Source organism: Polypterus senegalus, chromosome 4, assembly GCF_016835505.1.
Source record: "Polypterus senegalus isolate Bchr_013 chromosome 4, ASM1683550v1, whole genome shotgun sequence".
Lineage (NCBI taxonomy): Eukaryota > Metazoa > Chordata > Cladistia > Polypteriformes > Polypteridae > Polypterus > Polypterus senegalus.
The window spans coordinates 102068035-102091929 of record NC_053157.1 but is presented as its reverse complement, the minus strand read 5'-3'; the positions used below and the strand labels follow the sequence as shown (position 1 = coordinate 102091929).

Below are 23895 nucleotides of genomic sequence, written 5' to 3'. Positions count from 1 at the left end.
GTCGGTTATTCATCACGTTTTTTTTTACCTCTTCGAGCACAATATTTCGCCACGCTTCCGGTATCCGGAACGGCCGCATCTGTACGCAAACATCATGTTCAGTGGTAATTTTATGTTTTGTAATGTTAGTCTTGCCTGGTAATTCTGAAAAGACATCAGTGTTCCATTCTATCAAAGATAACAGTTCTGTCTTTTGCGTGTCAGTAAGATCGTTACCAATGGTAACATCGGTCTGAGAAACAGCAGCCAAGGAAGTGTTAACCTCTTGTCGGTCGTGCCATTCCTTCAAGAGGTTAATGTAAAATCTGGAATGGTTTGCGCCGGCCTGGTATTCTAAACTTGTAATTTACCGGACTCATACGCTCCTCAATAATGGTGGAGCCCTGCCATTTAGCTTAGAATTTGTGTGGATCTGAGGGAACCAGTACCAAAACACGATCGCCAGGTTTGAACTAACGGAGCTTGCTGCGCCTATCGTAAAGACGCTTCTGAGTTTCCTGTTCTCGTTGTTGGTGTTCCACAGCAATAGAGGAAAGCATAGAAATTCTGTCTTGCAACGAAATTAGTCGATCTGCATAGCTTCGACCTTGAGCTGCTCTCTCGTTTCCTATCAATTCCTCACGTACCACAACCAGGATGCCTCGCGGCCGCCTGCCGAATAACAACTCGAAGCTGACTCAAGCCTGTGGTGATTCTCGCACCGCGTACAAAACAAAAGGTAGGACAGTGTTCCATGTTGTGGGATCATTATGAGCAACTCGCCTGATCATCTGTTTCAATGTTTTGTTAAATCGCTCGGTTAAACCATTCGTTTGAGGATGGTAAACAGTAGTACTCAGTTTCTTAATAGCAAAGCTGTCACACAATTGTTTCATCGCGAGAAGTGAAAGGTGGGGCTTGATCAGTTAAGATTTCTCTAGGGATACCAATACGAGTAAAAGTATCACATAGTGCTTTGGCTACAGTCGAAAAGTTGGCCTTTTTCAGCGCAATCATTTCTGGATATCGTGTCACATAATCAACCAACACCATCAAATATTGGTACCCATCCTTAGTCTTAGGTAATGGTCCCACAATATCTAATACCACACACTGAAAGGGAACTTCCAATATGGGCATAGGACAAAGGGGAGCCCGAGGAGGCTTAAAAGCAGAGATGATCTGGCAGTCTGGACATGAAGTACAAAACCGTTCAACATCTTTTCCCATATTAAGCCAATAAAATCGTTTTGATAACCGGTCTCTAGTTTAGTCGGCACCGAGGTGCTCCCCCAAGATGTGTAAATGTGCCAGATGCAAAACAGTTTCCCTATGCGAACGATCTTTCAGCGATTTAAAAAAAGCATTGTCTTCTTACCCGGTTCTAAGAAACCCGGATTTCACAAAAGATTTTATCTTGCAAACAGACGCAAGCACGTTTGGTGTGGACGCAGTGTTGTCTCAGATTTTTGATGGAGAGGAACATCCAATCACATATTTAAGTAGGAAATTATTACCTAGGGAGCGTAATTATTCTACAATTGAGAAAGAATGCTTGGCAATCAGGTGGGCTGTGGAAGCACTTCGATATTACTTGTGGGGACGAAACTTCACTCTGTTAACTGATCATGCTCCACTCCAGTGGTTGTACCGACAGAAAGATACAAACTCTCGTCTAATGAGATGGTTTCTGGGTTTACAACCTTATAGTTTCACAGTAAAGCACCGACCAGGTTCTGAACACGTCAATGCAGACATATTATCACGACTACATGAACATGAACTTGGTACAGAGAGTCGCTTGATTCACACGAATGTGAATAAAGCTGAGGGGGAGGATGTGAGCTGGAGGGCTGATCGCACACCAAATAGAGACAAACGCCCCGGGAAAACCACAAAGCCTGAAACACTGACTACCCTCACATTGCTCCTTATCCTTGCACTATAACGCGTAATACAAACCTCGCATGGTACTCGCCAACTTAAAAGCTGTGTGCAGCGCCTGTTAGATTTGGAATTGATTGTTTGCTTTTATCTCTCTCTGCTCCTATCGGAACTGTCATCTCTGACTTGTCATGGAGCACATTTAAGCTCATGTGTTTGCAGTGTTTGAATAAAAATCCTTCTTGTTTCTCGACCTCCTGTGTCTCTGTGCAAATCTGTGACCCAAAGCGTGACAAAATATATATATATATATATATATATATATATATACATATATATATATATATACATACATATATTTATATATATATCTATACTAATAAAAGGCAAAGCCCTCACTCACTCACTGACTCATCACTAATTCTCCAACTTCCCGTGTGGGTGGAAGGCTGAAATTTGGCAGGTTGATTCCTTACAGCTTCCTTACAAAAGTTGGGCAGGTTTTATATCGAAATTCTACGCGTAATGGTCATAACTGGAAGCAGTTTTCTCCATTTACTGTAATGGAGATGAGCTTCAATGCCGTTGGGGCGGAGTTTTGTGTGACATCATCACGCCTCCCACGTAATCACGCAGTACATAGAAAACCAGGAAGACCTCAAAAAAGCGCTTAAGAAAACATGCATTATATAATTGAGAAGGCAGCGAAACAATAAGAAGCGGCGAAAGTGACATATACAACCATATTCATGAGTTCTGCTACTGAAACAAAGCGCATGTAAACCTACACTTTAAATTAAGTTCATAGACAGGCTGCCGCTGGCGTTTGTAATTTAGTGCCTGCCCATTTAAGGCCGTCCGTCAGCGGCAATCCAATAGCAAACTGCCACGGGTAAATATTCACGGGTGAAGGACTGTGCTTATGGAGAGGAAGAGGAGATGGTCAGGGTGGTGTTTGACACAAACTCAGCGAAACTGCGAGAGAAAGTTTTAAGTGCCAGGACTAAGGTAACATTAAATACAGCCATGCACATAGCACGAGATTGCACCAGCTCAGCTGGGAACCTTCGATGCATGTACACCGAGTGGCTCACGTGAACTGACGCAGTGCACAGATAAAAAGCAACAGTTCCAAAGAGCTGAACAAAACCGAATTACACAATTGAAAAGGCAGCAAAAATATGAAGCGCCTGATAAGCATATTCATAAATCCAGCTACTGCGAAACAAAGCACACGGTGGAAAAAGTCAATGTCCCGCTAAAGGAAGACAGTGTAAAAAAAACCCGTGCATGCAGTTTGTCACGGCTCAGATAAAGAAGAAGACGAGCTGTTTATTGATGCAGTAAGAAACGAATCGATGAATGAAACCTGTCATCTTTACAACGATTGACAAACACGGAATGTAATTATATCCGGCCCGCGAGATCATTTTATATACTGTATTGTTGTTATTAATGGCCCGGGTATATGAAGCGCTGGTAACACAATAAACTACAGATCCCATAATGCAGCGCTTCATCTGCCTTGCCGAACACTTACTATCAAGTGTTTAATCAAGTCTACCTTATGATGCTGCAAGTTATTGCGAAGCTAGAGTTATTGAGCACTGAGTTTGCACGGCGCTTTGGTGACTTTGAAGAACAAAAAAAGTCCGTCTACATGCGGCTTGAACCTTGTGCATGTTTGGTAGCACATATCTGTGTGAGAAGCTCTTCTCAGTGATAAAGACTAACAAAACAGCACACAGCAGTCGCCTCACTGATGAGCACCTGCAATCCATCCTGAGAATCTCCTCAACACAGAACCTCACACCAAACAGAAACAAACTTGTGGCCAAAAAAAGATGCCAGGCGTCCAGCTCTAAAATGACATATGAGCAAAGACAACTGAATGATTTGATTTGTTATTGCACGTAAGAGCGGGAGTCAACCGTTTTAACAAACAGCGTATTGCACTGATACCAAATAGCTGTGTGTGTGTATATATGTAGATATGTATGTATATGTATATATATGTTTATATATATGTGTGTGTGTATGTATGTATGTATGTGTGTATATATATATATATATATATATATATATATGTTTATGTGTGTGTGTGTAAATATATATATATGATTGTCAATGTAATTGTTTTGTCACTGTTGTGAGTGACGAGTGTTGCTGTCATATATATATATATATATATATATATATATAAACACACACACAGTGGTGTGAAAAACTATTTGCCCCTTCCTGATTTCTTATTCTTTTGCATGTTTGTCACACAAAATGTTTCTGATCATCAAACACATTTAACCATTAGTCAAATATAACACAAGTAAACACAAAATGCAGTTTTTAAATGATGGTTTTATTATTTAGGGAGAAAAAAATCCAAACCTACATGGCCCTGTGTGAAAAAGTAATTGCCCCCTTGTTAAAAAAATAACCTAACTGTGGGTATCACACCTGAGTTCAATTTCCGTAGCCACCCCAAGGCCTGATTACTGCCACACCTGTTTCAATCAAGAAATCACTTAAATAAGAGCTGCCTGACACAGAGAAGTAGACCAAAAGCACCTCAAAAGCTAGACATCATGCCAAGATCCAAAGAAATTCAGGAACAAATGAGAACAGAAGTAATTGAGATCTATCAGTCTGGTAAAGGTTATAAAGCCATTTCTAAAGCTTTGGGACTCCAGTGAACCACAGTGAGAGCCATTATCCACAAATGGCAAAAACATGGAACAGTGGTGAACCTTCCCAGGAGTGGCCGACCAAAATTACCCCAAGAGCGCAGAGACGACTCATCCTAGAGGTCACAAAAGACCCCAGGACAACGTCTAAAGAACTGCAGGCCTCACTTGCCTCAATTAAGGTCAGTGTTCACGACTCCACCATAAGAAAGAGACTGGGCAAAAATGGCCTGCATGGCAGATTTCCAAGGCGCAAACCACTGTTAAGCAAAAAGAACATTAGGGCTCGTCTCAATTTTGCTAAGAAACATCTCAATGATTGCCAAGACTTTTGGGAAAATACCTTGTGGACTGATGAGACAAAAGTTGAACTTTTGGAAGGCAAATGTCCCGTTACATCTGGCGTAAAAGGAACACAGCATTTCAGAAAAGAACATCATACCAACAGTAAAATATGGTGGTGGTAGTGTGATGGTCTGGGGTTGTTTTGCTGCTTCAGGACCTGGAAGGCTTGCTGTGATAGATGGAACCATAAATTCTACTGTCTACCAAAAACTCCTGAAGGAGAATGTCCGGCCATCTGTTCGTCAACTCAAGCTGAAGCGATCTTGGGTGCTGCAACAGGACAATGACCCAAAACACACCAGCAAATCCACCTCTGAATGGCTGAAGAAAAACAAAATGAAGACTTTGGAGTGGCCTAGTCAAAGTCCTGACCTGAATCCAATTGAGATGCTATGGCATGACCTTAAAAAGGCGGTTCATGCTAGAAAACCCTCAAATAAAGCTGAATTACAACAATTCTGCAAAGATGAGTGGGCCAAAATTCCTCCAGAGTGCTGTAAAAGACTCATTGCAAATTATCGCAAATGCTTGATTGCAGTTATTGCTGCTAAAGGTGGCCCAACCAGTTATTAGGGGGCAATTACTTTTTCACACAGGGCCATGTAGGTTTGGATTTTTTTCTCCCTAAATAATAAAACCATCATTTAAAAACTGCATTTTGTGTTTACTTGTGTTATATTTGACTAATGGTTAAATGTGTTTGATGATCAGAAACATTTTGTGTGACAAACATGCAAAAGAATAAGAAATCAGGAAGGGGCAAATAGTTTTTCACACCACTGTATAAACATATATATATATACATATCCATACATATCTACATATATACATATACACATACAGTGGAATGCAAAAGTTTGGGCAACCTTGTTAATAGTCATTATTTTCCTGTATAAATCGTTGGTTGTTACGATAAAAAATGTCAAATAATTGTTTGAACAATTATTGCACACTTTCTGTAAATCCAATAAACTTCATTTCACTTCTCAAATATCACTGTGTGTTTCTACTATATGATATATTTAACTGACATTTTTTATTGTACCAACCAACGATTTATACAGGAAAATGACTATTAACAAGGTTGCCCAAACTTTTGCATCCCACTGTGTGTGTGTGTGTGTGTGTGTATATATATATATATATATATATATATATATATATATATATATATATATATACACACACACACACACACACTCTTTGGGGTGCGAGCAACTGTTGCTAGGAGTGCCAGAATCCATCAAGGAAGAAAAATGAAAAACATGTTTTGTATAAAATCTTAATTTATTTATCCATTCCTAAACAATTAAATGGGCAGGCTATTTCATATCAGTGCAAAACGCTGCTTGTTAAAACGGATGACTCCCGCTCCTACGTGCAAGTCTGCGTGGATATTATGAACTATCGTATCTGTTTAAATTTTAAATAAAAGGAATTTTTATTTAGTCGACAGAAATAACTTCATTAGGAATGTAAGTTAAATGTAGGCATCATTGCATAAATTTTTCTTCACCATAGAAATGTAAAGAGTAAATTCGACTTAAATTTCAACCAAAGATATTTGTGTCAACTAAATAGCACTTGAAAAGATATATTGTTTTGAATGTGATCGCCCAATTTAGATTGAGTTGATGCGCAGTACATCGAGCCCGCGTCTCGCCTGCGTGCCTCAATAAGTCACCCTCCCCTCGCTCTTCCTTTTTTCCCGTTCATCTAATGATTACACTCAGCATGGCTTTACCAAAACAATCATTGATGGCGAATAAAGTATCCATTATTCATAAAACTTCAATTGGTTATCCGTCTTTCTGCGTTAACCGCATATTTTTTCATACATCTCAAATCATGGTGGTGCGACGGTAAAATGAATAGGGAAACGCTGATATATATATGTAGGTATATTCTTGGGAATCGAACCTTGGACGTTGGCGCTAGAGGCGAAGCCTCTTCCATTGCGCCACTGCGTGTGGTTTGTCTATTTGAGAGTATGTAGATCGGGATATATATATCCGCTCTTCGAAAAAGAAAAGGTAACATTTTAAAAATAACGTAACTTGATTGTCAATATACAGTAATTGTTTTGTGAGTGTTATGAGTGTTGCTGTCATTAAGGATTTTATTATCATTATTTCTTTCAATCAGGTTTGTATTTGTAGGATGTGTTGTGTTCAAGTTACATTCCGTGTTTGTCAATCGTTGTAAAGATAACAGGTTTCATTCATCGATTCGTTTCTTACTGCATCAATAAACGGCTTGTCTTCCTCTTTATCTGAGACGTGACACACTGCATGCACGGGTTTTTTTTACACTGTTTTCCTATAGCGGGACATTGACTTTTTGCACCGTGTGCTTTGTTTCCACAGTAGCTTTACTTATGAATATGCTTGTATGTGTCACACGCTTCATATTTTTTTGCTGCCTTCTCAATTGTGCAATTCGGTTTTTGTTCAGCACTCTTTGGAACTGTTGCTTTTTGTCTGTGTACTGCGTCAGTTCACATGAGCCGCTCGGTGTACATGCATTGAAGGTTCCCAGCTCTGCTTATGCCATCTCGTGCGATGTCCATGGTTTTATTTAATGTTAGCTAAGACCCGGCACTTAAGTTTCTCTCGCAGTTTCTCTGAGTTTGTGGCAAACACTACCCTGACCATCTCATCTTCGTCTGCATAAGCACAGTCCTTCATATTTATCGGCAGTGTTTCTATTGGATTACCGCTGACGGACGGCCTTATATGGGCAGGCACTAAATTACGTGGGAGGCGTAACTCCGCCTCCCACGGCCATCGAGCAGAAGTCTGTTATAGTATATGGACGAAAAAATAGGTTCCGGTTATGACCATTACGCATAGAAATTCGAAATGAAACCTGCCCAACTTTTGTAAGGAAGCTTGTAAGGAATGAGCCTGCCAAATTTCAGCCTTCCACCCACACGGGAAGTTGGAGAATTAGTGATGAGTGAGTGAGTCAGTGAGGGCTTTGCCTTTTATTAGTATATATACATTCACCTAAAGGATTATTAGGAACACCTGTTCAATTTCTCATTAATGCAATTATCTAGTCAACCAATCACATGGCAGTTGCTTCAATGCATTTATGGGTGTGGTCCTGGTCAAGACAATCTCCTGAACTCCAAACTGAATGTCAGAATGGGAAAGAAAGGTGATTTAAGCAATTTTGAGTGTGGCATGGTTGTTGGTGCCAGACGGGCCGGTCTGAGTATTTCACAATCTGCTCAGTTACTGGGATTTTCACGCACAACCATTTCTAGGGTTTACAAAGAATGGTGTGAAAAGAGGGAAAAACATCCAGTATGCGGCAGTCCTGTGGGTGAAAATGCCTTGTTGATGCTAGAAGTCAGAGGAGAATGGGCCAACTGATTCAAGCTGATAGAAGAGCAACTTTGACTGAAATTACCACTCGTTACAACCGAGGTATGCAGCAAAGCATTTGTGAAGCCACAACACGTACAACCTTGAGGCGGATGGACTACAACATCAGAAGACCCCACCGGGTACCACTCATCTCCACTACAAATAGGAAAAAGACGCTACAATTTGCACAAGCTCACCAAAATTGGACAGTTGAAGACTGGAAAAATGTTGCTTGGTCTGATGAGTCTCAATTTCTGTTGAGACATTCAAATGGTAGAGTCAGAATTTGGCATAAACAGAATGAGAACATGGATCCATCATGCTTTGTTACCACTGTGCAGGCTGGTGGTGGTGGTGTAATGGTGTGGGGGATGCTTTCTTGGCACACTTTAGGCCCCTTAGTGCCACTTGGGCATCGTTTAAATGCCACGGGCTGCCTGAGCATTGTTTCTGACCATGTCCATCCCTTCATGACCACCATGTACCCATCCTCTGATGGCTACTTTCAGCAGGATAATGCACCATGTCACAAAGCCCGAATCATTTCAAATTGGTTTCTTGAACATGACAATGAGTTCACTGTACTAAAATGGCCCCCACAATCACCAGATCTTAGCCCAATAGAGCCTCTTTGGGATGTGGTGGAACGGGAGCTTCGTGCCCTGGATGTGCATCCCACAAATCTCCATCAACTGCAAGATGCTATCCTATTAATATGGGCCAACATTTCTAAAGAATGCTTTCAGCACCTTGTTGAATCAATGCCACGTAGAATTAAGGCGAAAGGGGGTCAAACACCATATTAGTATGGTGTTCCTAATAATCCTTTTAGGTGAGTGTGTATATACAGTATATATATATATATATATATATATATATATATATATATATATATACACTGCTCACAAAAATAAAAGGAACACTTTCAAGAAACACATTAGATACATCAGATCTCAATATGAAGTTGGATATCTATACAAATAACGACAGGGCAATGTCTTAGGAACAAAAGGATGCCAAGTCTTTTAATGGAAATAAAAGTTTTCTTCCTACAGAGGGCTCAATTGTGTAGACACCCTAAAATCAGAGTGAAATGAAGATGTGGCAGGCTAGTCCATTTTTTCAAAAACTTAATTTCTGCTAATCAAAATGCTTTTCAGTATCTCGTGTGGCCCCCACGAGCTTGTATGCATGCTTGACAACGTCGGGGCATGCTCCTAATGAGACGACGGATGGTGTCTTGTGGCATTTCCTCCCAGATCTGTATGAGGGCATCCATGAGCTGTTGTACACTCTGAGGAGCAACCTGGCGGCGCCTAATGGACCGAAACATAATGTCCCACAGATGTTCTATTGGGTTTAAGTCAGGGGATCGTGAAGGCCATTCAATTGTTTCAATTCCTTCATCCTCCAGGTACTGCCTGCATACTCTTGCCACATGAGGCTGGGCATTGTCGTGCATTAGAGGAAACCAGGACCTACTGCACCAGCGTAGGGTCTGACAATGGGTTCAAGGATTTCATCCTGATACCTAATGGCAGTCAAGATGCCGTTGTCTAGCCTGTAGAGGTCTGTGAGTCGCTCCATGGATATGCCTCCAAGATCATCACTGACCCACCACCAAACCAGTCATGCTAAACGATGTTACAGGCAGCATAATATTCTCCACGGCTTCTCCCGACCCTTTCACGTCTTTCACTTATACTTAGGGTGAACCTGCTCTCATCTGTGAAAAGCACAGGACGCCAGTGGTGGACCTGCCAATTCTGGTATTCTATGGCAAATGCCAATTGAGCTCCCCGGTGCTGTGCAGTGAGCACAGGGCGCAGTAGACATTTGAGCCCTCAGGCAACCCTCATTGAAGTCTGTTTCTGATTGTTTGGTCAGAGACATTCACACCAGTGGCCTGCTGGAGGTCATTTTGTAGGGCTCTGGCAGTGCTCATCCTGTTCCTCCTTGCCCAAAGGAGCAGATACTGGTCCTGCTGATGGGTTATGGACCTTCTATGGCCCTCTCCAGCTCTCCTAGAGTAACTGCTTGTCTCCTAGAATCTCCTCCATGCCCTTGAGACTGTGCAGGGAGACCCAGCAAACCTTCTGGCAATGACACGTATTGATGTGCCATCCTGGAGAAGTTGGACTTACTGTATGCAAACGTTGAAGACGCATTCAGCGCCACCCCACTCCTATGCTTGGGAAAGCAGATCATAACCTGGTTCTGCTTCAGCCTCACTACATACCAAGAGTGAGGGAGCTACCTGCAACCACATGCTCATTCAGGAAGTGTTCCCCCTGCAGCAGAGCAGGCTCTTAAATACTGCTTTGATAGATAGAGAGAGATAGATAGATAGATACTTTATTAATCCCAAGGGGAAATTCACAATGTGGAACTACGGACTGGGATATCCTGCAGGGGTTACATAGTGAGAACATTGAGGAGGTTGATGACTGCACTACTGACTACATCAACTTCTCTATGGACATTGTAGTTCCAGTAAGAACAGTACGCTGCTATGCTAACAACAAGCCATGGATTACAAGTGACATCAAGGGCCTTTTGAACCAGAGGAAAATGGCTTTTAAAGGCGGTGATCAACATGAGCTCAAGCGCGTGCAAAAGGAACTCCAAGTCCAGCTCAGGGCAGCGAAGGAGCAGTACAAGAGAAAGCTGGAGCAGAAGTTGCAGAATAACAGCATAAAGGAAGTGTGGGATGGGATGAAGATCATCACTGGCTGCAGCTCAAAGTGGGGTGCCACCATGATGAGATTGAGATGTGGAGAGAGCAAACCAGATGAACAACTTCAACAGGTTTGACTACCCTAACCCACTCTCACCTCAGAGTACTGCACCCTCCGCCCATCCTTCTGCTGATACAAGCATAGGAGAGATTTTCCCCCAAGCCACAATTACAGCAGCCCAGGTAAGCAGAGAGCTGAGGAGACTTTTTGCCAGCAAAGCTGCGGGTCCAGATGGAGTATCGCCACGACTGCTGAAGGCCTGTGCGTTGGAGCTGGGGAGTCCTCTACAGCGCATCTTCAACCTGAGCCTGGAACAGAGGAAGAGTCCCGTGGCTTTGGAAAACATCTTGCATCACCCAGTCCCAAAGGTATCATGTCCTAGTGGGCTGACCGACTTCTGGCCTGTCGCTCTGATGTCACATGTGATGAAGACCAGGGAGCGGCTGCTGCTTCACCAACTGAGGCCACAGGTCCGCCACGCCCCCAACCCTCTGCAGTTCGCATACCAGGAGAAGGTGGGAGCGGAGGATGCCATCATCTGTATGCTACACTGATCCCTCTCCCACTTGGACAGTAAGAATTACGTTTCTGGACTTCTGTAGCGCCTTCAACACCATCCAACCTCTGCTCCTTAGGGACAAGCTGACAGAGATGGGAGTAGATTCATACCTGGTAGCATGGATTATGGACAATCTTAAAGACAGACCTCCGTATGTGCATCTCGGGAACTGCAGGTCTGACATTGTGGTCAGCAACACAGGAGCACCGCAGGGGACTGTACTTTTTCCGGCCTATATACATTGGACTTCCCATACAACTCAGAGTCCTGCCACGTGTAAAAGTTTGCAGATGACACTGCTATCGTGGGCAGGAGGAGGAGTACAGGAAACTAATCAAGGACTTTGTTAAATGGTGCAACTCAAACCACCTACAACTGAACACCAGCAAAACCAAGGAGCTTGTGGTATAGACCCAGGCCCCTCATGGACCCCATGATCATCTGAGGTGACTGTGTGCAGAGGGGTGCAGACTTATAAATACTTGGGAGTGCAGCTGGATGATAAATTGGACTGGACTGCCAATACTGATGCTATGTGTAAGAAAGGACAGAGTCGACTATACTTCTTAGAAAGCTGGCGTCCTTCAACATCTGCAATAAGATACTGCAGATGTTCTATCAGACGGTTGTGGCGAGCACCCTCTTCTACGCGGTAGTGTGCTGGAGAGGCAGTATAAAGAAGAGGTATGCCTCACGCCTGCACAAACTGGTGAGGAAGGCAGGCTCTATTGTAGACATGAAGCTGGACAGTTTGACATCCGTGGCAGAGCGATGGGCACTGAGCAGGCTCCTGTCAATAATGTAGAATCCACTGAACAGGATCATCTCCAGAAAGCGGAGCAGCTTCAGCAACAGACTGCTGTCACTGTCCTGCTCCACTGACTGACTGAGGAGATCATTCCTCCCCCACACTATGCGACTCCTTAATTCCACCCGGGTTAGTAAACGTTAATATTATACAAAATTATTGTCAGTCTGTTATACCTTAATTGTTATCACTCTTTAATTTAAGATTGTTCTTTATCAGTATGCTGCTGCTGGAGTATGTGAATTACCCCTTGGGATTAATAAAGTATCTGTCTGTCTGTCTGTCATAAATTAGCATTTTTCCTTTAAACTTGATCAGGGTTTGAAAGGAAAAATGTTTTGCACGTTTATGATAAGCTTTAGACAAAAGTGGAGACATTTTTATTTACTTTAACCCAATTATACGTAGATAATTTCTTTGTCATTTGAGAAGCTGTCTCTTTTTAAATCCACACTTATCCAATTGATACCTTCCTAAAGTATGGCCAGTACTTGCAGGAAGGTAACAGAGGCATGCTTCTCATTGCAAAGTTAAAGCCAAATGTATTTGGAAAAATAACAATTTAAGTTAGAGCTCTTTATATTTTAGTTCTATTTGTCTACACATTCTACAGTTTCCTTTTTAATACTAGCTTATAACGTAGGTTTGTATTTTAAGCAATACTTATAAGATGACTTCAATAATTTCATTACTTTCTGTGTGCTTAGCATTTTAACACATGTCATGATGCTTTAGCAATATAGGTGGGGGTGTTGCCAAAACCTTTAACCTTTTGGGCAGCATGCCAGCAACAGCTGCACAGCTCATAAACTGCGTTTTTAACAGGCGGACGAATCATGTAATTTGGATTGTATCGGGCTGCTATTATGCCAAAATAGATTTCTACAATTATTTTAGTCTTATTCCAAAATGGATTAAATTCATTTTTTCCTCAGAATTCTGCACACAACACCCCATTATGACAATGTGAAAAAAAGTTTACTTGAGGTTTTTTTAAATTTTATTAAAAATAAAATTCCTCTTCGCAGCACCTCTCAAGCTCCATCAGGTTGGATGGGAAGCGTCGGTGCACAGCCATTTTAAGATCTCTTCAGAGATGTTCAATCGGATTCAAGTCTGGGCTCTGGCTGGGCCAATCAAGGACATTCACAGAGTTGTCCTGAAGCCACTCCTTTGATATCTTGGCTGTGTGCTTAGGGTCGTTGTCCTGCTGAAAGATGAACCATCAACCCAGTCTGAGGTCAAGAACGCTCTGGAGCAAGTTTTCATCCAGGATGTCTCTGTATATTGCTGCAGTCATCTTTCCCTTTATTCTGACTAGTCTCCCAGTTCCTTCCTCTGAAAAACATCCCTGCAGCATGATGCTGCCACCACCATGCTTCACTGTAGGGATGGTATTGGCCTGGTGATGAGTGGTGCCTGGTTTCCTCCAAACGTGACACCTGGCATTCACACCAAAGAGTTCAATCTTTGTCTTATCAGACCAGAGAATTTTGTTTCTCATGGTCTGGGAGTCCTTCAGTTGCCTTTTGACAAACTCCGGACAGGCTGCCATGTGCCTTTTACTAAGGAGTGCCTTTCGTCTGGCCACTCTACCATACAGGCCTGATTGGTGGATTGCTGCAGAGATGATTGTCCTTCTGGAAGGTTCTCCTCTCTCCACAGAGGACCTCTGACAGAGTGACCATCAGGTTCTTGGTCACCTCCCTGACTAAGGCCTTTCTCCCCCGATCGCTCAGTTTAGATGGCAGGAAGAGTCCTGGTGGTTTTGAACTTCTTCCACTTACGGATGATGGAGGCTACTGTGCTCATTGGGACCTTCAAAGTAGCAGACATTTTTCTGTAACCTTCCCCAGATTTGTGCCTTGAGACAATCCTGTCCCAGAGGTCTACAGACAATTCCTTTGACTTCATGCTTGGTTTGTGCTCTGACATGAACTGTCAACTGTGCGACCTTATATAGACAGTTGTGTGCCTTTCCAAATCATGTCCAATCAACTGAATTTACCACAGGTGGACTCCAATTAAGCTGCAGAAACATCTCAAGGATGATCAGGGGAAACAGACCTGAGCTCAGTTTTAAGCTTCATGGCAAAGGCTGTGAATACATATGTACATGTGCCTTCTCGTTTTTTTTATTTTTAATATATTTGCACGTTGTCATTATGGGGTGTTGTGTGTAGAATTCTCAAGAAAAAAATTAATTTAATCCATTTTGGAATAAGGCTTACATAACAAAATGTGGAAAGAGTGATGCGCTGTGAATACTTTCTAGATGCACTGTGTGTGTGTGTATATGAATGTATATACCAGCAACTGTACCAAAGAATTCATTAGGAAGACTAAATTTAGTATTCTATAAATCCAGATATGAAAATAAGAGACGTTGAATGACTATGACATTTTTTTTTTGCACACCTCCCAAGAGAGAAACTGTCTACTCAAAGGAGACATATGCATCAGTTGTACTGTCTACAACTGGGTATTCTGCAAAAGGAGCTCAGATTTAGAGTGGTCTTATCTGTTCATCTCAGCTTTGTTAATATCATAATCTCCATCAGGAAACATTGATACACAATGAAATGAACAATACACTTTTACCTTTGTTGTTTATTTCTCCATATAGGATATTAAGGAATAGTGGCTAGGTTTGTAGGGGTTCTTCTTAGTACTTCTTGTAGTTTAACTTGGTCAGTTGATTTTTAAGTTAAATAACATTTATTGTAAATTTATTACTGCCTAAGGCAGCATTTGCACATTCTCCTCATGTCAGCATGGGTTTCCTCCCATGATGATAAGACACACCCCTGTACCTTGACTGTCTGTGAATGATTTAAAAGAAATTCCTGAATCCATAATGTGATAAATGGGTTAATATATCATTATATTCAGTTTCCCTTCAGTATATATGAGGCTGTATGCCGAAGAAAAATTCAAAACTAGTGCTCTGACATATAAAATAATACATTTTTGAATAATTAATATATAAATACACAATTCAATTGATGAAACCTTTTGTCAAGATGAAATACAATCAAAAATTATGAAACACAAATCAAACAAGCATCCTAAAACAAAGTCCCATTGTTAAACTTTAATCAAGATAAACAATTCTAGGAATGTCACCTAAACATTTCAGTCCATTTGTTCAGTGTTTCAGTCTGTATAACAATGTCTGTTTAATCCCTCCTTTGTGCTTGCCTCCATTCAGTTCAAAATATGAAGCAACCAAAATTATTATCTACCTATCATATAATTACCACTATCATTCCCTCCCACAGTCCTAAGACATTCAGATTAGATGAACTGGCATTGCATTGAATGTGTGAGTCTATGTATTCACTTTGTGATGGACTGCATTGATTTTCAGGTGGTGTTCTTTCCTTGTGCCCGATGATTAGTGAGATAGGTTCCAGCTGCCTCACAGCCGTGCTGCAAATGAGTAGGTTATGAAAGTGAATGAATTTATATTGCGTCACCTCATCTTATTTTCAGCAGTGTGAAGCCTTAAACGAAAGTGTATTTTGAAGTTCTTCCATTGCAATGTTTTGCATTATATGAAAACATTGAATGAATAATGTATAAAATACCTAAATACAGTACTACTTTTTTTTTTTTAATTCTTCTTCTTTTTTTAAAGAATTCATCTTATTGATGAATATAATACAGACATGAACATTTTCATTTTCCTGTTATCTACAAAAGCTGGAGGGCTTGGAATAAATCTCACTTCTGCAAATGTTGTTATTCTTCATGATATTGACTCTAATCCTTATAACGACAAACAAGCTGAAGACCGGTGTCATAGAGTTGGACAAACAAAGTAAGTACAGTATTTCACCTAGAAAATTATTATTGAATGGTATTGGGTAAGGTAGGTTTTTTACAACAATAAAAGGCATACGTACACATTTTAAATTGAATCACATTCACAAAAAGCACAACCATGAAAAGATGTGTACATTTTTAGTCACATTTTCTTTATTGTAATTAGGTGTTAGGTCAGAACGTTGCTGTTTGCTTTGCATTTAAGCTAAATTATTGAAAAGGGTTACATATTGTGTGAATGTGCTTGTTTTGATAGCAAAGCAAGGAACTTTTTATTACCTGAAAGCAATGTCAGGATTATATCTCGGAACATCTTGCAACAGGATTTAGAGAGAAGATATTTCACACTTAAGGACTGCAGTTATTAAAAGTCTCACCACTCCTCAGTCACTGGAACTGAAACCTTTAAGTGCAAGCATGAAAATAATTGCAAAGTTTTTAAGTGAGTTTTCACACTGATTGCATTTTTGCAGCAATTTGATGTAAAAAATGCCTGAATAAGAACAGTAGCACCATGCGAAACTGAGGAATCAAACACAGTAGACAACTCCGTTACAATGTGCCCCCTTCAGAAATTCACAGCACGTTAATGAACTACTTCAGTTCACTTCAAGTTTAGATGACATAATGCCCTTTACATTCTACCCTGGTGATGGCACCTATGGGTTCGTTGGTATCCTATTCTTACTTTAGTTCTTCAGTATTTAGAAATTGGGTTATTTTATGTGATTTGAAATGTGTTTATATACTATTGCTTTGAACATATTAAGTGTCAGGGTGCCAGTGAATTACACTGATGCATACAAAACTCGAGGCATAATGTGAGGCTTGATTTCTTCCAATGTTTAATTTTTAATTTTAATTTTTTTTTTTATGTTTTAATGTTTAGAATTACGGATGGATGAATTACCACAGCCTACGAAAAAACTTGTAATCTTGGCCCACCTTAAATCCGTTCGCACCTCTCCGTCAGCATCTATTGTGTTGTAAATGTGTCAGTCAACACAAGCATAGAAATAAAACATACATACTGTACATAAATTAATGGTACTTTTAAAGGTTAGCGTTTTGTCTTTTTTTTTTCTTTTTTCAGTTTTATTCTCTCAGTCACGTTCAAGCTGACCCGATCTGTAGTGACTTCAGCTGCAGGTGGAAAGTCACTTCAGTACACATACTTTGTGAGCATGCCTGTGTCGATCAAACAGAGACGTTCTGCAGTTTACTTGTGACTTTACGCTGTAGGAAGTTAAGTAAATAAATATAGTAATTCCGCCTTGATCACGGGGGTTGCATTCCAGACCAAACACACCCCCCTCCACCCCCCTGCGATAGGTGAAAATCCGCGAAGTAAGAAACCATATGTTTGTATGGTTATTTTTATATATTTTAAGCCCTGATAAACTCTCCCACACTATTTAGAAATATTCCCTGCCCAGTTATACAGCATAATCCCCTTGTATTCTCTTAGCTATTAGGTAAGATTCATTGAAATTATGTATGTAAACACACTTTTTATATACAATAAAACCTAAATATTATTTTAAAGATATCGAGTGTCTCCGATATCACATATGTTACAGCCATTACGATAGACAAGCCACCAGCAATAAATACGTACAATGCAAGAAAAATTGTATACAGTAAATGTGTGTACAGTGACACTAAACATACGTACATGTACTAAGTACTTTAAGTAGAAAATTAATTATGGTTACTCACCAACAATGACACGATGACTTGTCCGATAACGATGAGTTTAATTTTACTGCACAACAAAGGAGAGCGTTACAGCCCTTCTAAAGGAGCCACTTCTGGCAACTGTGTAGCACCGCCATTATTCTTCTTCAATCCAAATCCCTAAAGCAGATTCCATCCAGACTACTGCCTTATTACATCCACTTACAACTCGTTTTGCACCCTGGTTAAAAGGACACTGCAGCCATAGATCTTATATTCCTTTCCTACTTTTTAAATAAAAAGAATCATAGCCTCATTGATGCTGTAATGGCATCCTACAGCGGTGTAGCTTTTCCCTTCCTTCAACAAATCCAAAACGTTTACCTTTTCGGCAATCGTTAACATCTTCCGTTGGCAGGAGCAGATCGTTTTGGAGCCTTAATGAAGGGCTTGACTATGCACAAAGATAAACACAAAAGAGCACAAAAGTTAATTCTTTACACAGCGAAGCACGTTGATGCTGAATGAACAAGACGAGACTTCCTGGTTAACACTGCATTCAGCACACAGAAACTTAACTGTGTGCTCTGATTGGTTAGCTTCTCAGCCATCCGCCAATAGCGTCCCTTGTAAAAAATCAACTGGGCAAACCAACTGAGGAAGCATGTACAGGAAGTAAAAAAAACCCTTTGTCCGCAGAACCCGCGAAGCAGCGAAAAATCCGTGTTATATATTTAGTTATGCTTAAATATAAAATCCGCGATAGAGTGAAGCTGCGAAAGTCGAAGCGCGGTATAGCGAGGGATTACTGTATAGGTAAATGATTTTCGATTTGGCTTTATATAAGTAACATATACATGGTTTTCATTTCAAGACCATCACAAAACATAATCACAAACAGGACTTTGCATGATATCTTGGCGAGCTCTGTAAGTCGTGCTGTTTCCGTGAAGGGCAGACTGACTGGCATGATGATGCCCGACCTGTTGCTGCATCCAAACAGTACCATCTTTAGCCTTTACGCATAGTGCAGTTGCGTTGTTTTTATATGTGAGTGGACATTTCTTGCGGGGTGGGCTCCTGTTTTCTTTGTTCGATGTAGAACCCTCATCCTTATCTGAGTTCACCTCTGCTATACTGTAGCTTGTCTTTATTTGAAAACAACAGTGTCAGATCGGGGCAAGCATGAACGCGACTGAGAAAAAAAAGCTCAATTTAAAAATAACAACAAACGCTAACCTTTACAAGTACCATAAATTTACACAGACAGTTACAGACTTAAATCAACTGTATGTTTTTATTCTATAATAGTAAGAATATGAGCAGCTCACTACTCAAAATGGAAGCGTCCGGGATTGAACCACAAACGCCTTGATTACGAGTCAGTAGTTCTTACCACTGCACCACTAAAGCGGTCATATTTAGGGTGTGTCAGTGTCGCACCCTAACACAAGTTCTTTTTCTGCAGTTATATTCTTGAATGAAAGCGAACTTGTTTTGTTATACTTGTACCTTTTTGTGAAAGTGTTTATTTGATATTTGGACTTCAGGCTTCACACATTATACACATGTCCACATTTTGTCAATTATTACTAAAACATTAAAAAACGTTTCTGTTTTAAAGATGTTTACATATATTGTTGTAGACACAGAACACAAATGAAATGCATGTATTCCAAATAACAATATATTATTTACCCTATAATACCGGCAACTCGCACGCAGGTAAACAGACTTGAGCTGAGAGAACTTTCTGCCCTTTCTGCATTGGTGGGGGGATGGAATAGCAGACTGCTTGTGTTGATAGACATATTTACAACACAACGGACATTGGCGGATAGGTTCAAAGGAATTTAAGGAGGCCTGGGATTACACGTTTTTTCATAGGTTTCAGGGAATCTAGGGTTAAAGAAATTTTGATTCACTGTAGGCTTAATTAAATGAATAAATCATTGCTTCATGGAGTTCATCTTGAAATTATCTTGTTTCCTGCAAAATAAGCAAACAACATCTCTTTTTTCAGAACAGCCTTTTTATTTAAACACTTCACCCTTGGAAGTGTAGTAATTAGGGATTTGAAGATGGATTATTACCATTATCAGCATCATTATTTCATGCTGAGTGATATCAGTATTCAGACTCTACAAATTAAAAGTTGCCACTATCTTACTAGTGATTGTAGTGTTAAAAATTGCTTGACCTATTTACTTTCACCTAGCTAGAGACATTTGGTTTTAATCGCCAGCTAAGTTAATCCTTTAATAGTCAAGATTCTTAACTACTGTATGTGTAATTATTCTGGGCATATACAGAGTTAGTATGCATATTTCACATCTTACATTTTTTAAAAAATCATTTATGTTATGTTTTAGGACTGTTCAGGTAATGAAGTTGATAAGCAAAGGAACCATTGAAGACTGTATGCTGAAAATCAGTCAGAAAAAGCTGAAACTTGAACAAGACATGACTGCAGCTGAAGAGGGTAACTACTATTAAATTAAAATACTATTTCAAATATGATAAATGAATGGATCGTCAAAATCATCAATAACAAAAATTGTTAGGGTTGACTGCTCCTTCTTCTTCTTCTTTCAGCTGCTCGCCACAGCAGATCATCTTCTTCCATATCTTTCTGTCCTCTGTATCTTGTTCTGTTACACCCATCGCCTGCATGGCTTTTCTTACCACATCCATAAACCTTCGATTAGGCCTTCCTCTTTTCCTGTTTCCTGGCAGCTCTATCCTTAGCATCCTTCTACCAACATACCCAGCATCTCCCCTCTGCACATGTCCAAACGAATGCAATCTCGACTCTCTGACTTTGTCTCCCAACCATCCAACTTGAGATGACTGACTAATATCCTAATTTTTAATCCTATCCATCCTTGTCACACCCAGTGCAAATCTTAGCATCTTTAACTCTGCCACCTCCAGCTCTATCTCCTGCTTTCTGGTCACTGCCACCATCTCCAACCCATATAACATAGCTGGTCTCACTACCGTCCTGTAGACCTTCCGTTTCACTCTTGCTGATACCCGTCTGTCACAAATTACTCCCGACACTCTTCTCCACCCATTCCACCCTACCTGCACTCTCTTTTTCACCTCTCTTCCACAATCCCCATTACTCTGTACTGTTGATCCCAAGTATTTAAACTCATTCACCTTCGCTAACTCTACTCCCTGCATCCTCACCATTACATTACCAACCTCTCATTTACACACATGTATTCTGTCTTGTTCCTACTGACCTTTATACCTCTCCTCTCTAGAGCATATCTCCACCTCTCCAGGGTCTCCTCAACCTGCTCCCTATTATCGCTACAGATCACAGTGTCATCAGCAAACATCATAGTCCATGGGGACTCCTGTCTAATCATGTCTGTCAACCTGTCCCTCACCATTGCAAATAAGAAAGGGCTCAGAAGCCGATCCCTGATATAATCCCACCTCCAACTTCAAAGCATACTGCTACTGCAACTAAATACCTCCTCCCTTTCTAAACTAGCAGGAGTGAAGTTTTTTACTTTTATTCATGCATTATATAGATCAACATTCTCTAACTTTGAAATTCCTGATGCGACTAAAACAGGAGCAAATTAAAATAAGTGTGACAAATACAATCTTGAATAGATACCAGCAATTTTTTTTTCTCTAAACCTGCATATTCTCTGAATGAAACCTGTGGACTAACAGACAGTATGTTTCTCTATTTGTGCCGTTTCTGTGCTTCACTGATGCCTCTCTTGAATCAGTGGGATGTTGCTGTGTAAGAGCCAACTCCTTTCTCATGTCCAGGCCTTGTGCCCTTTGACCAATCCTGACTAAACACAACGTATGCCCGTCTACCAACTCACTATTTTAGTCGTCACCCTTGGACTAGGTCATAGGTATTGTTTGACTAGTGAGAGTTTTTTTTTTTCTTCTTCTAAATACATGCTTTACCACTACAAAAGATACATGTCTTAATATTATGTTATATAAAAAGTACAAAAGCAAATCACACCAAACAATTGTTTAAAAGTCACTCTGCAACTATAAAGCCCCAGTATATGTGATTAACTTTGGATGTGCGCGTGCACTTGTGTGTGTGTGTGTGTGTGTGTGTGTGTGTGTGTGTGTGTGTGTGTGTGTGTGTGTGTGTGTGTGTGTGTGTGTGTGTGTGTGTGTGTGTGTGTGTGTGTCCTGCGATCTACTGGCATTCTGCCTAGGACATTGTTATAAGTATAGGCACTTGTCTCTGAATTAGATTGAGTAGGATTGAGAATGTATGTGTGTAATGAAAATATTGCTTTCTTACTGTCTTATAACAGTATTTTCTAGCTAAAATAACATTTTAGATGATTTCTAATGCAGTTAATATCACCATTGTGTCTTGTTGGTTTTTACAGGTGAGGAAGGATCAATTCCTGAAGATATGGCTACTTTACTAAAAGCAAGCCTGGGCCTTTAAATGTGTTTGTTTTTTATAGTGTGCACTCAATCAGCTATACTTGAATCTCTGGAATTTTGTACAGTATGACTGTTAAACATTTTTCTTTAATTATAGTTGTAGATTGTGTCAGTTGTGCCCTCTAATATGTTGTTGTGATTAACTTTGTTTATTGGTTTACAAAAATTTGCTATGTACTTCAATTTAGATGTTAGTTTCTTTTTTAGTAATGCTAGTTGAATATGCATTGGAATAAAGTGTCTTGTGCAGCAAGGATCTGATAGAGGGTATGTGTTTACTTCTGAATTATCTATTCACTTGCAGTGTTATATTTTAGTATTTCCATATTTACATTTTTTATAAATTCAATGTTAACTGCATGTTTTCCAGGTTTCCTAAATCAAACAGCTACTTAGTTGGCAAGGTGGGATCCAGTATGAGTCAAACACGTAACAAAAAAAAAAAAAACAATCCAATCCATAACACTGCAAGTGAAGTGTTTTTTTTTTAAGTTTATTGAAAATTCAAAAAAAGAACAGATCAGAAAACTCCAGGAAAAATTACTACACACAGAATAAAGAGTAGAAAGAAGAAAAAAGTATTTCTTCTCTGTTTCATTACATTCTTAACTTTCTCATGTTAGACTTCAGTAACATCCTATACTTAGTTATGTTACTTTCCTTTGTGAATCTACATAAGCTTCAGTGCGGTTTAGAACTGTTTGCCCTCCATTCCTTGTCAACTGCAAGGCAGCACATAGACTGAACTATTCCTCTAAATCGAATGACAAGAAAATAGAGAATTTTATTTTCTAGTTAGCCTGTAGGGGTTATAGTAGAACCTTCCATTGTCCGCATAGTAAAATATAGACAAATGCTTTAACCATTTATACACAAGGTGTCCTGCTCGTGGGGCACAGCCATATTTCAAAATTTTTTTGTGCACATTGCAGTAAACCCACAAGTCAATCAAAAGCAATAATTGTATACAGTGGAACCTCGGTTTGCAAGCATAATTCGTTCCGGAAATGTGCTCACAATCCAAAGCACTCGTATATCAAAGCAAATTTCCCCATAAGAAATAATGGAAACTCAGATGATTCGTTCCACAACCCAAAACTATTCATATAAAAATGATTTGATTTGATTACATCTTGCCTGAAGAAGGGGCCTGAGTTGCCTCGAAAGCTTGCATATTATAATCTTTTTAGTTAGCCAATAAAAGGTGTCATTTTGCTTGGCTTTTCTCAACATATAAAAATGATTAATACAAAATATAAAGTAAAATACATAATACAAATTAACTTGCACTTTACCTTTAAAAAGAATCATGGCTGGTGTGAGTTTCTAAACTCATGTGGGATTCCACCCAACGGGACGACACGCGGAAGAGTGTCCCAAAGCAATCGCAGTCTCCCAGCGCTGTAGCAGTTCGCCGTATAAGTGCATCCAAAAAGATCGCAGACATGCTATAAGCACCTGTTGTCAATGGGTCATACAAGGGACATTATAAAGATCCCACTACATTAAATAACAGCGCTGTTGCTGTTTCAAGCTGAATAAAGCTGGTGTTAAAGTACTGAGACTC

At 40.1% G+C, this 23895-nt stretch overlaps 1 protein-coding gene across 2 annotated transcripts in view; it reads left to right on the top strand.

Annotated features, from left to right (window-relative positions):
* Positions 1-22450, top strand: part of smarcad1a (SWI/SNF-related, matrix-associated actin-dependent regulator of chromatin, subfamily a, containing DEAD/H box 1 a) — a 285741-nt gene extending 263291 nt beyond the window's left edge. For both annotated transcript variants that reach the window (XM_039751123.1, XM_039751121.1), the window contains exons 21-23: positions 16012-16194; positions 20249-20358; positions 22268-22450. In XM_039751123.1, the coding sequence (XP_039607057.1) occupies positions 16012-16194; positions 20249-20358; positions 22268-22329 (355 nt within the window). In that variant the 3' untranslated portion in view covers positions 22330-22450. The remainder of the gene's footprint in view (positions 1-16011; positions 16195-20248; positions 20359-22267) is intronic.
* The last annotated feature ends 1445 nt before the right edge of the window (positions 22451-23895 follow it).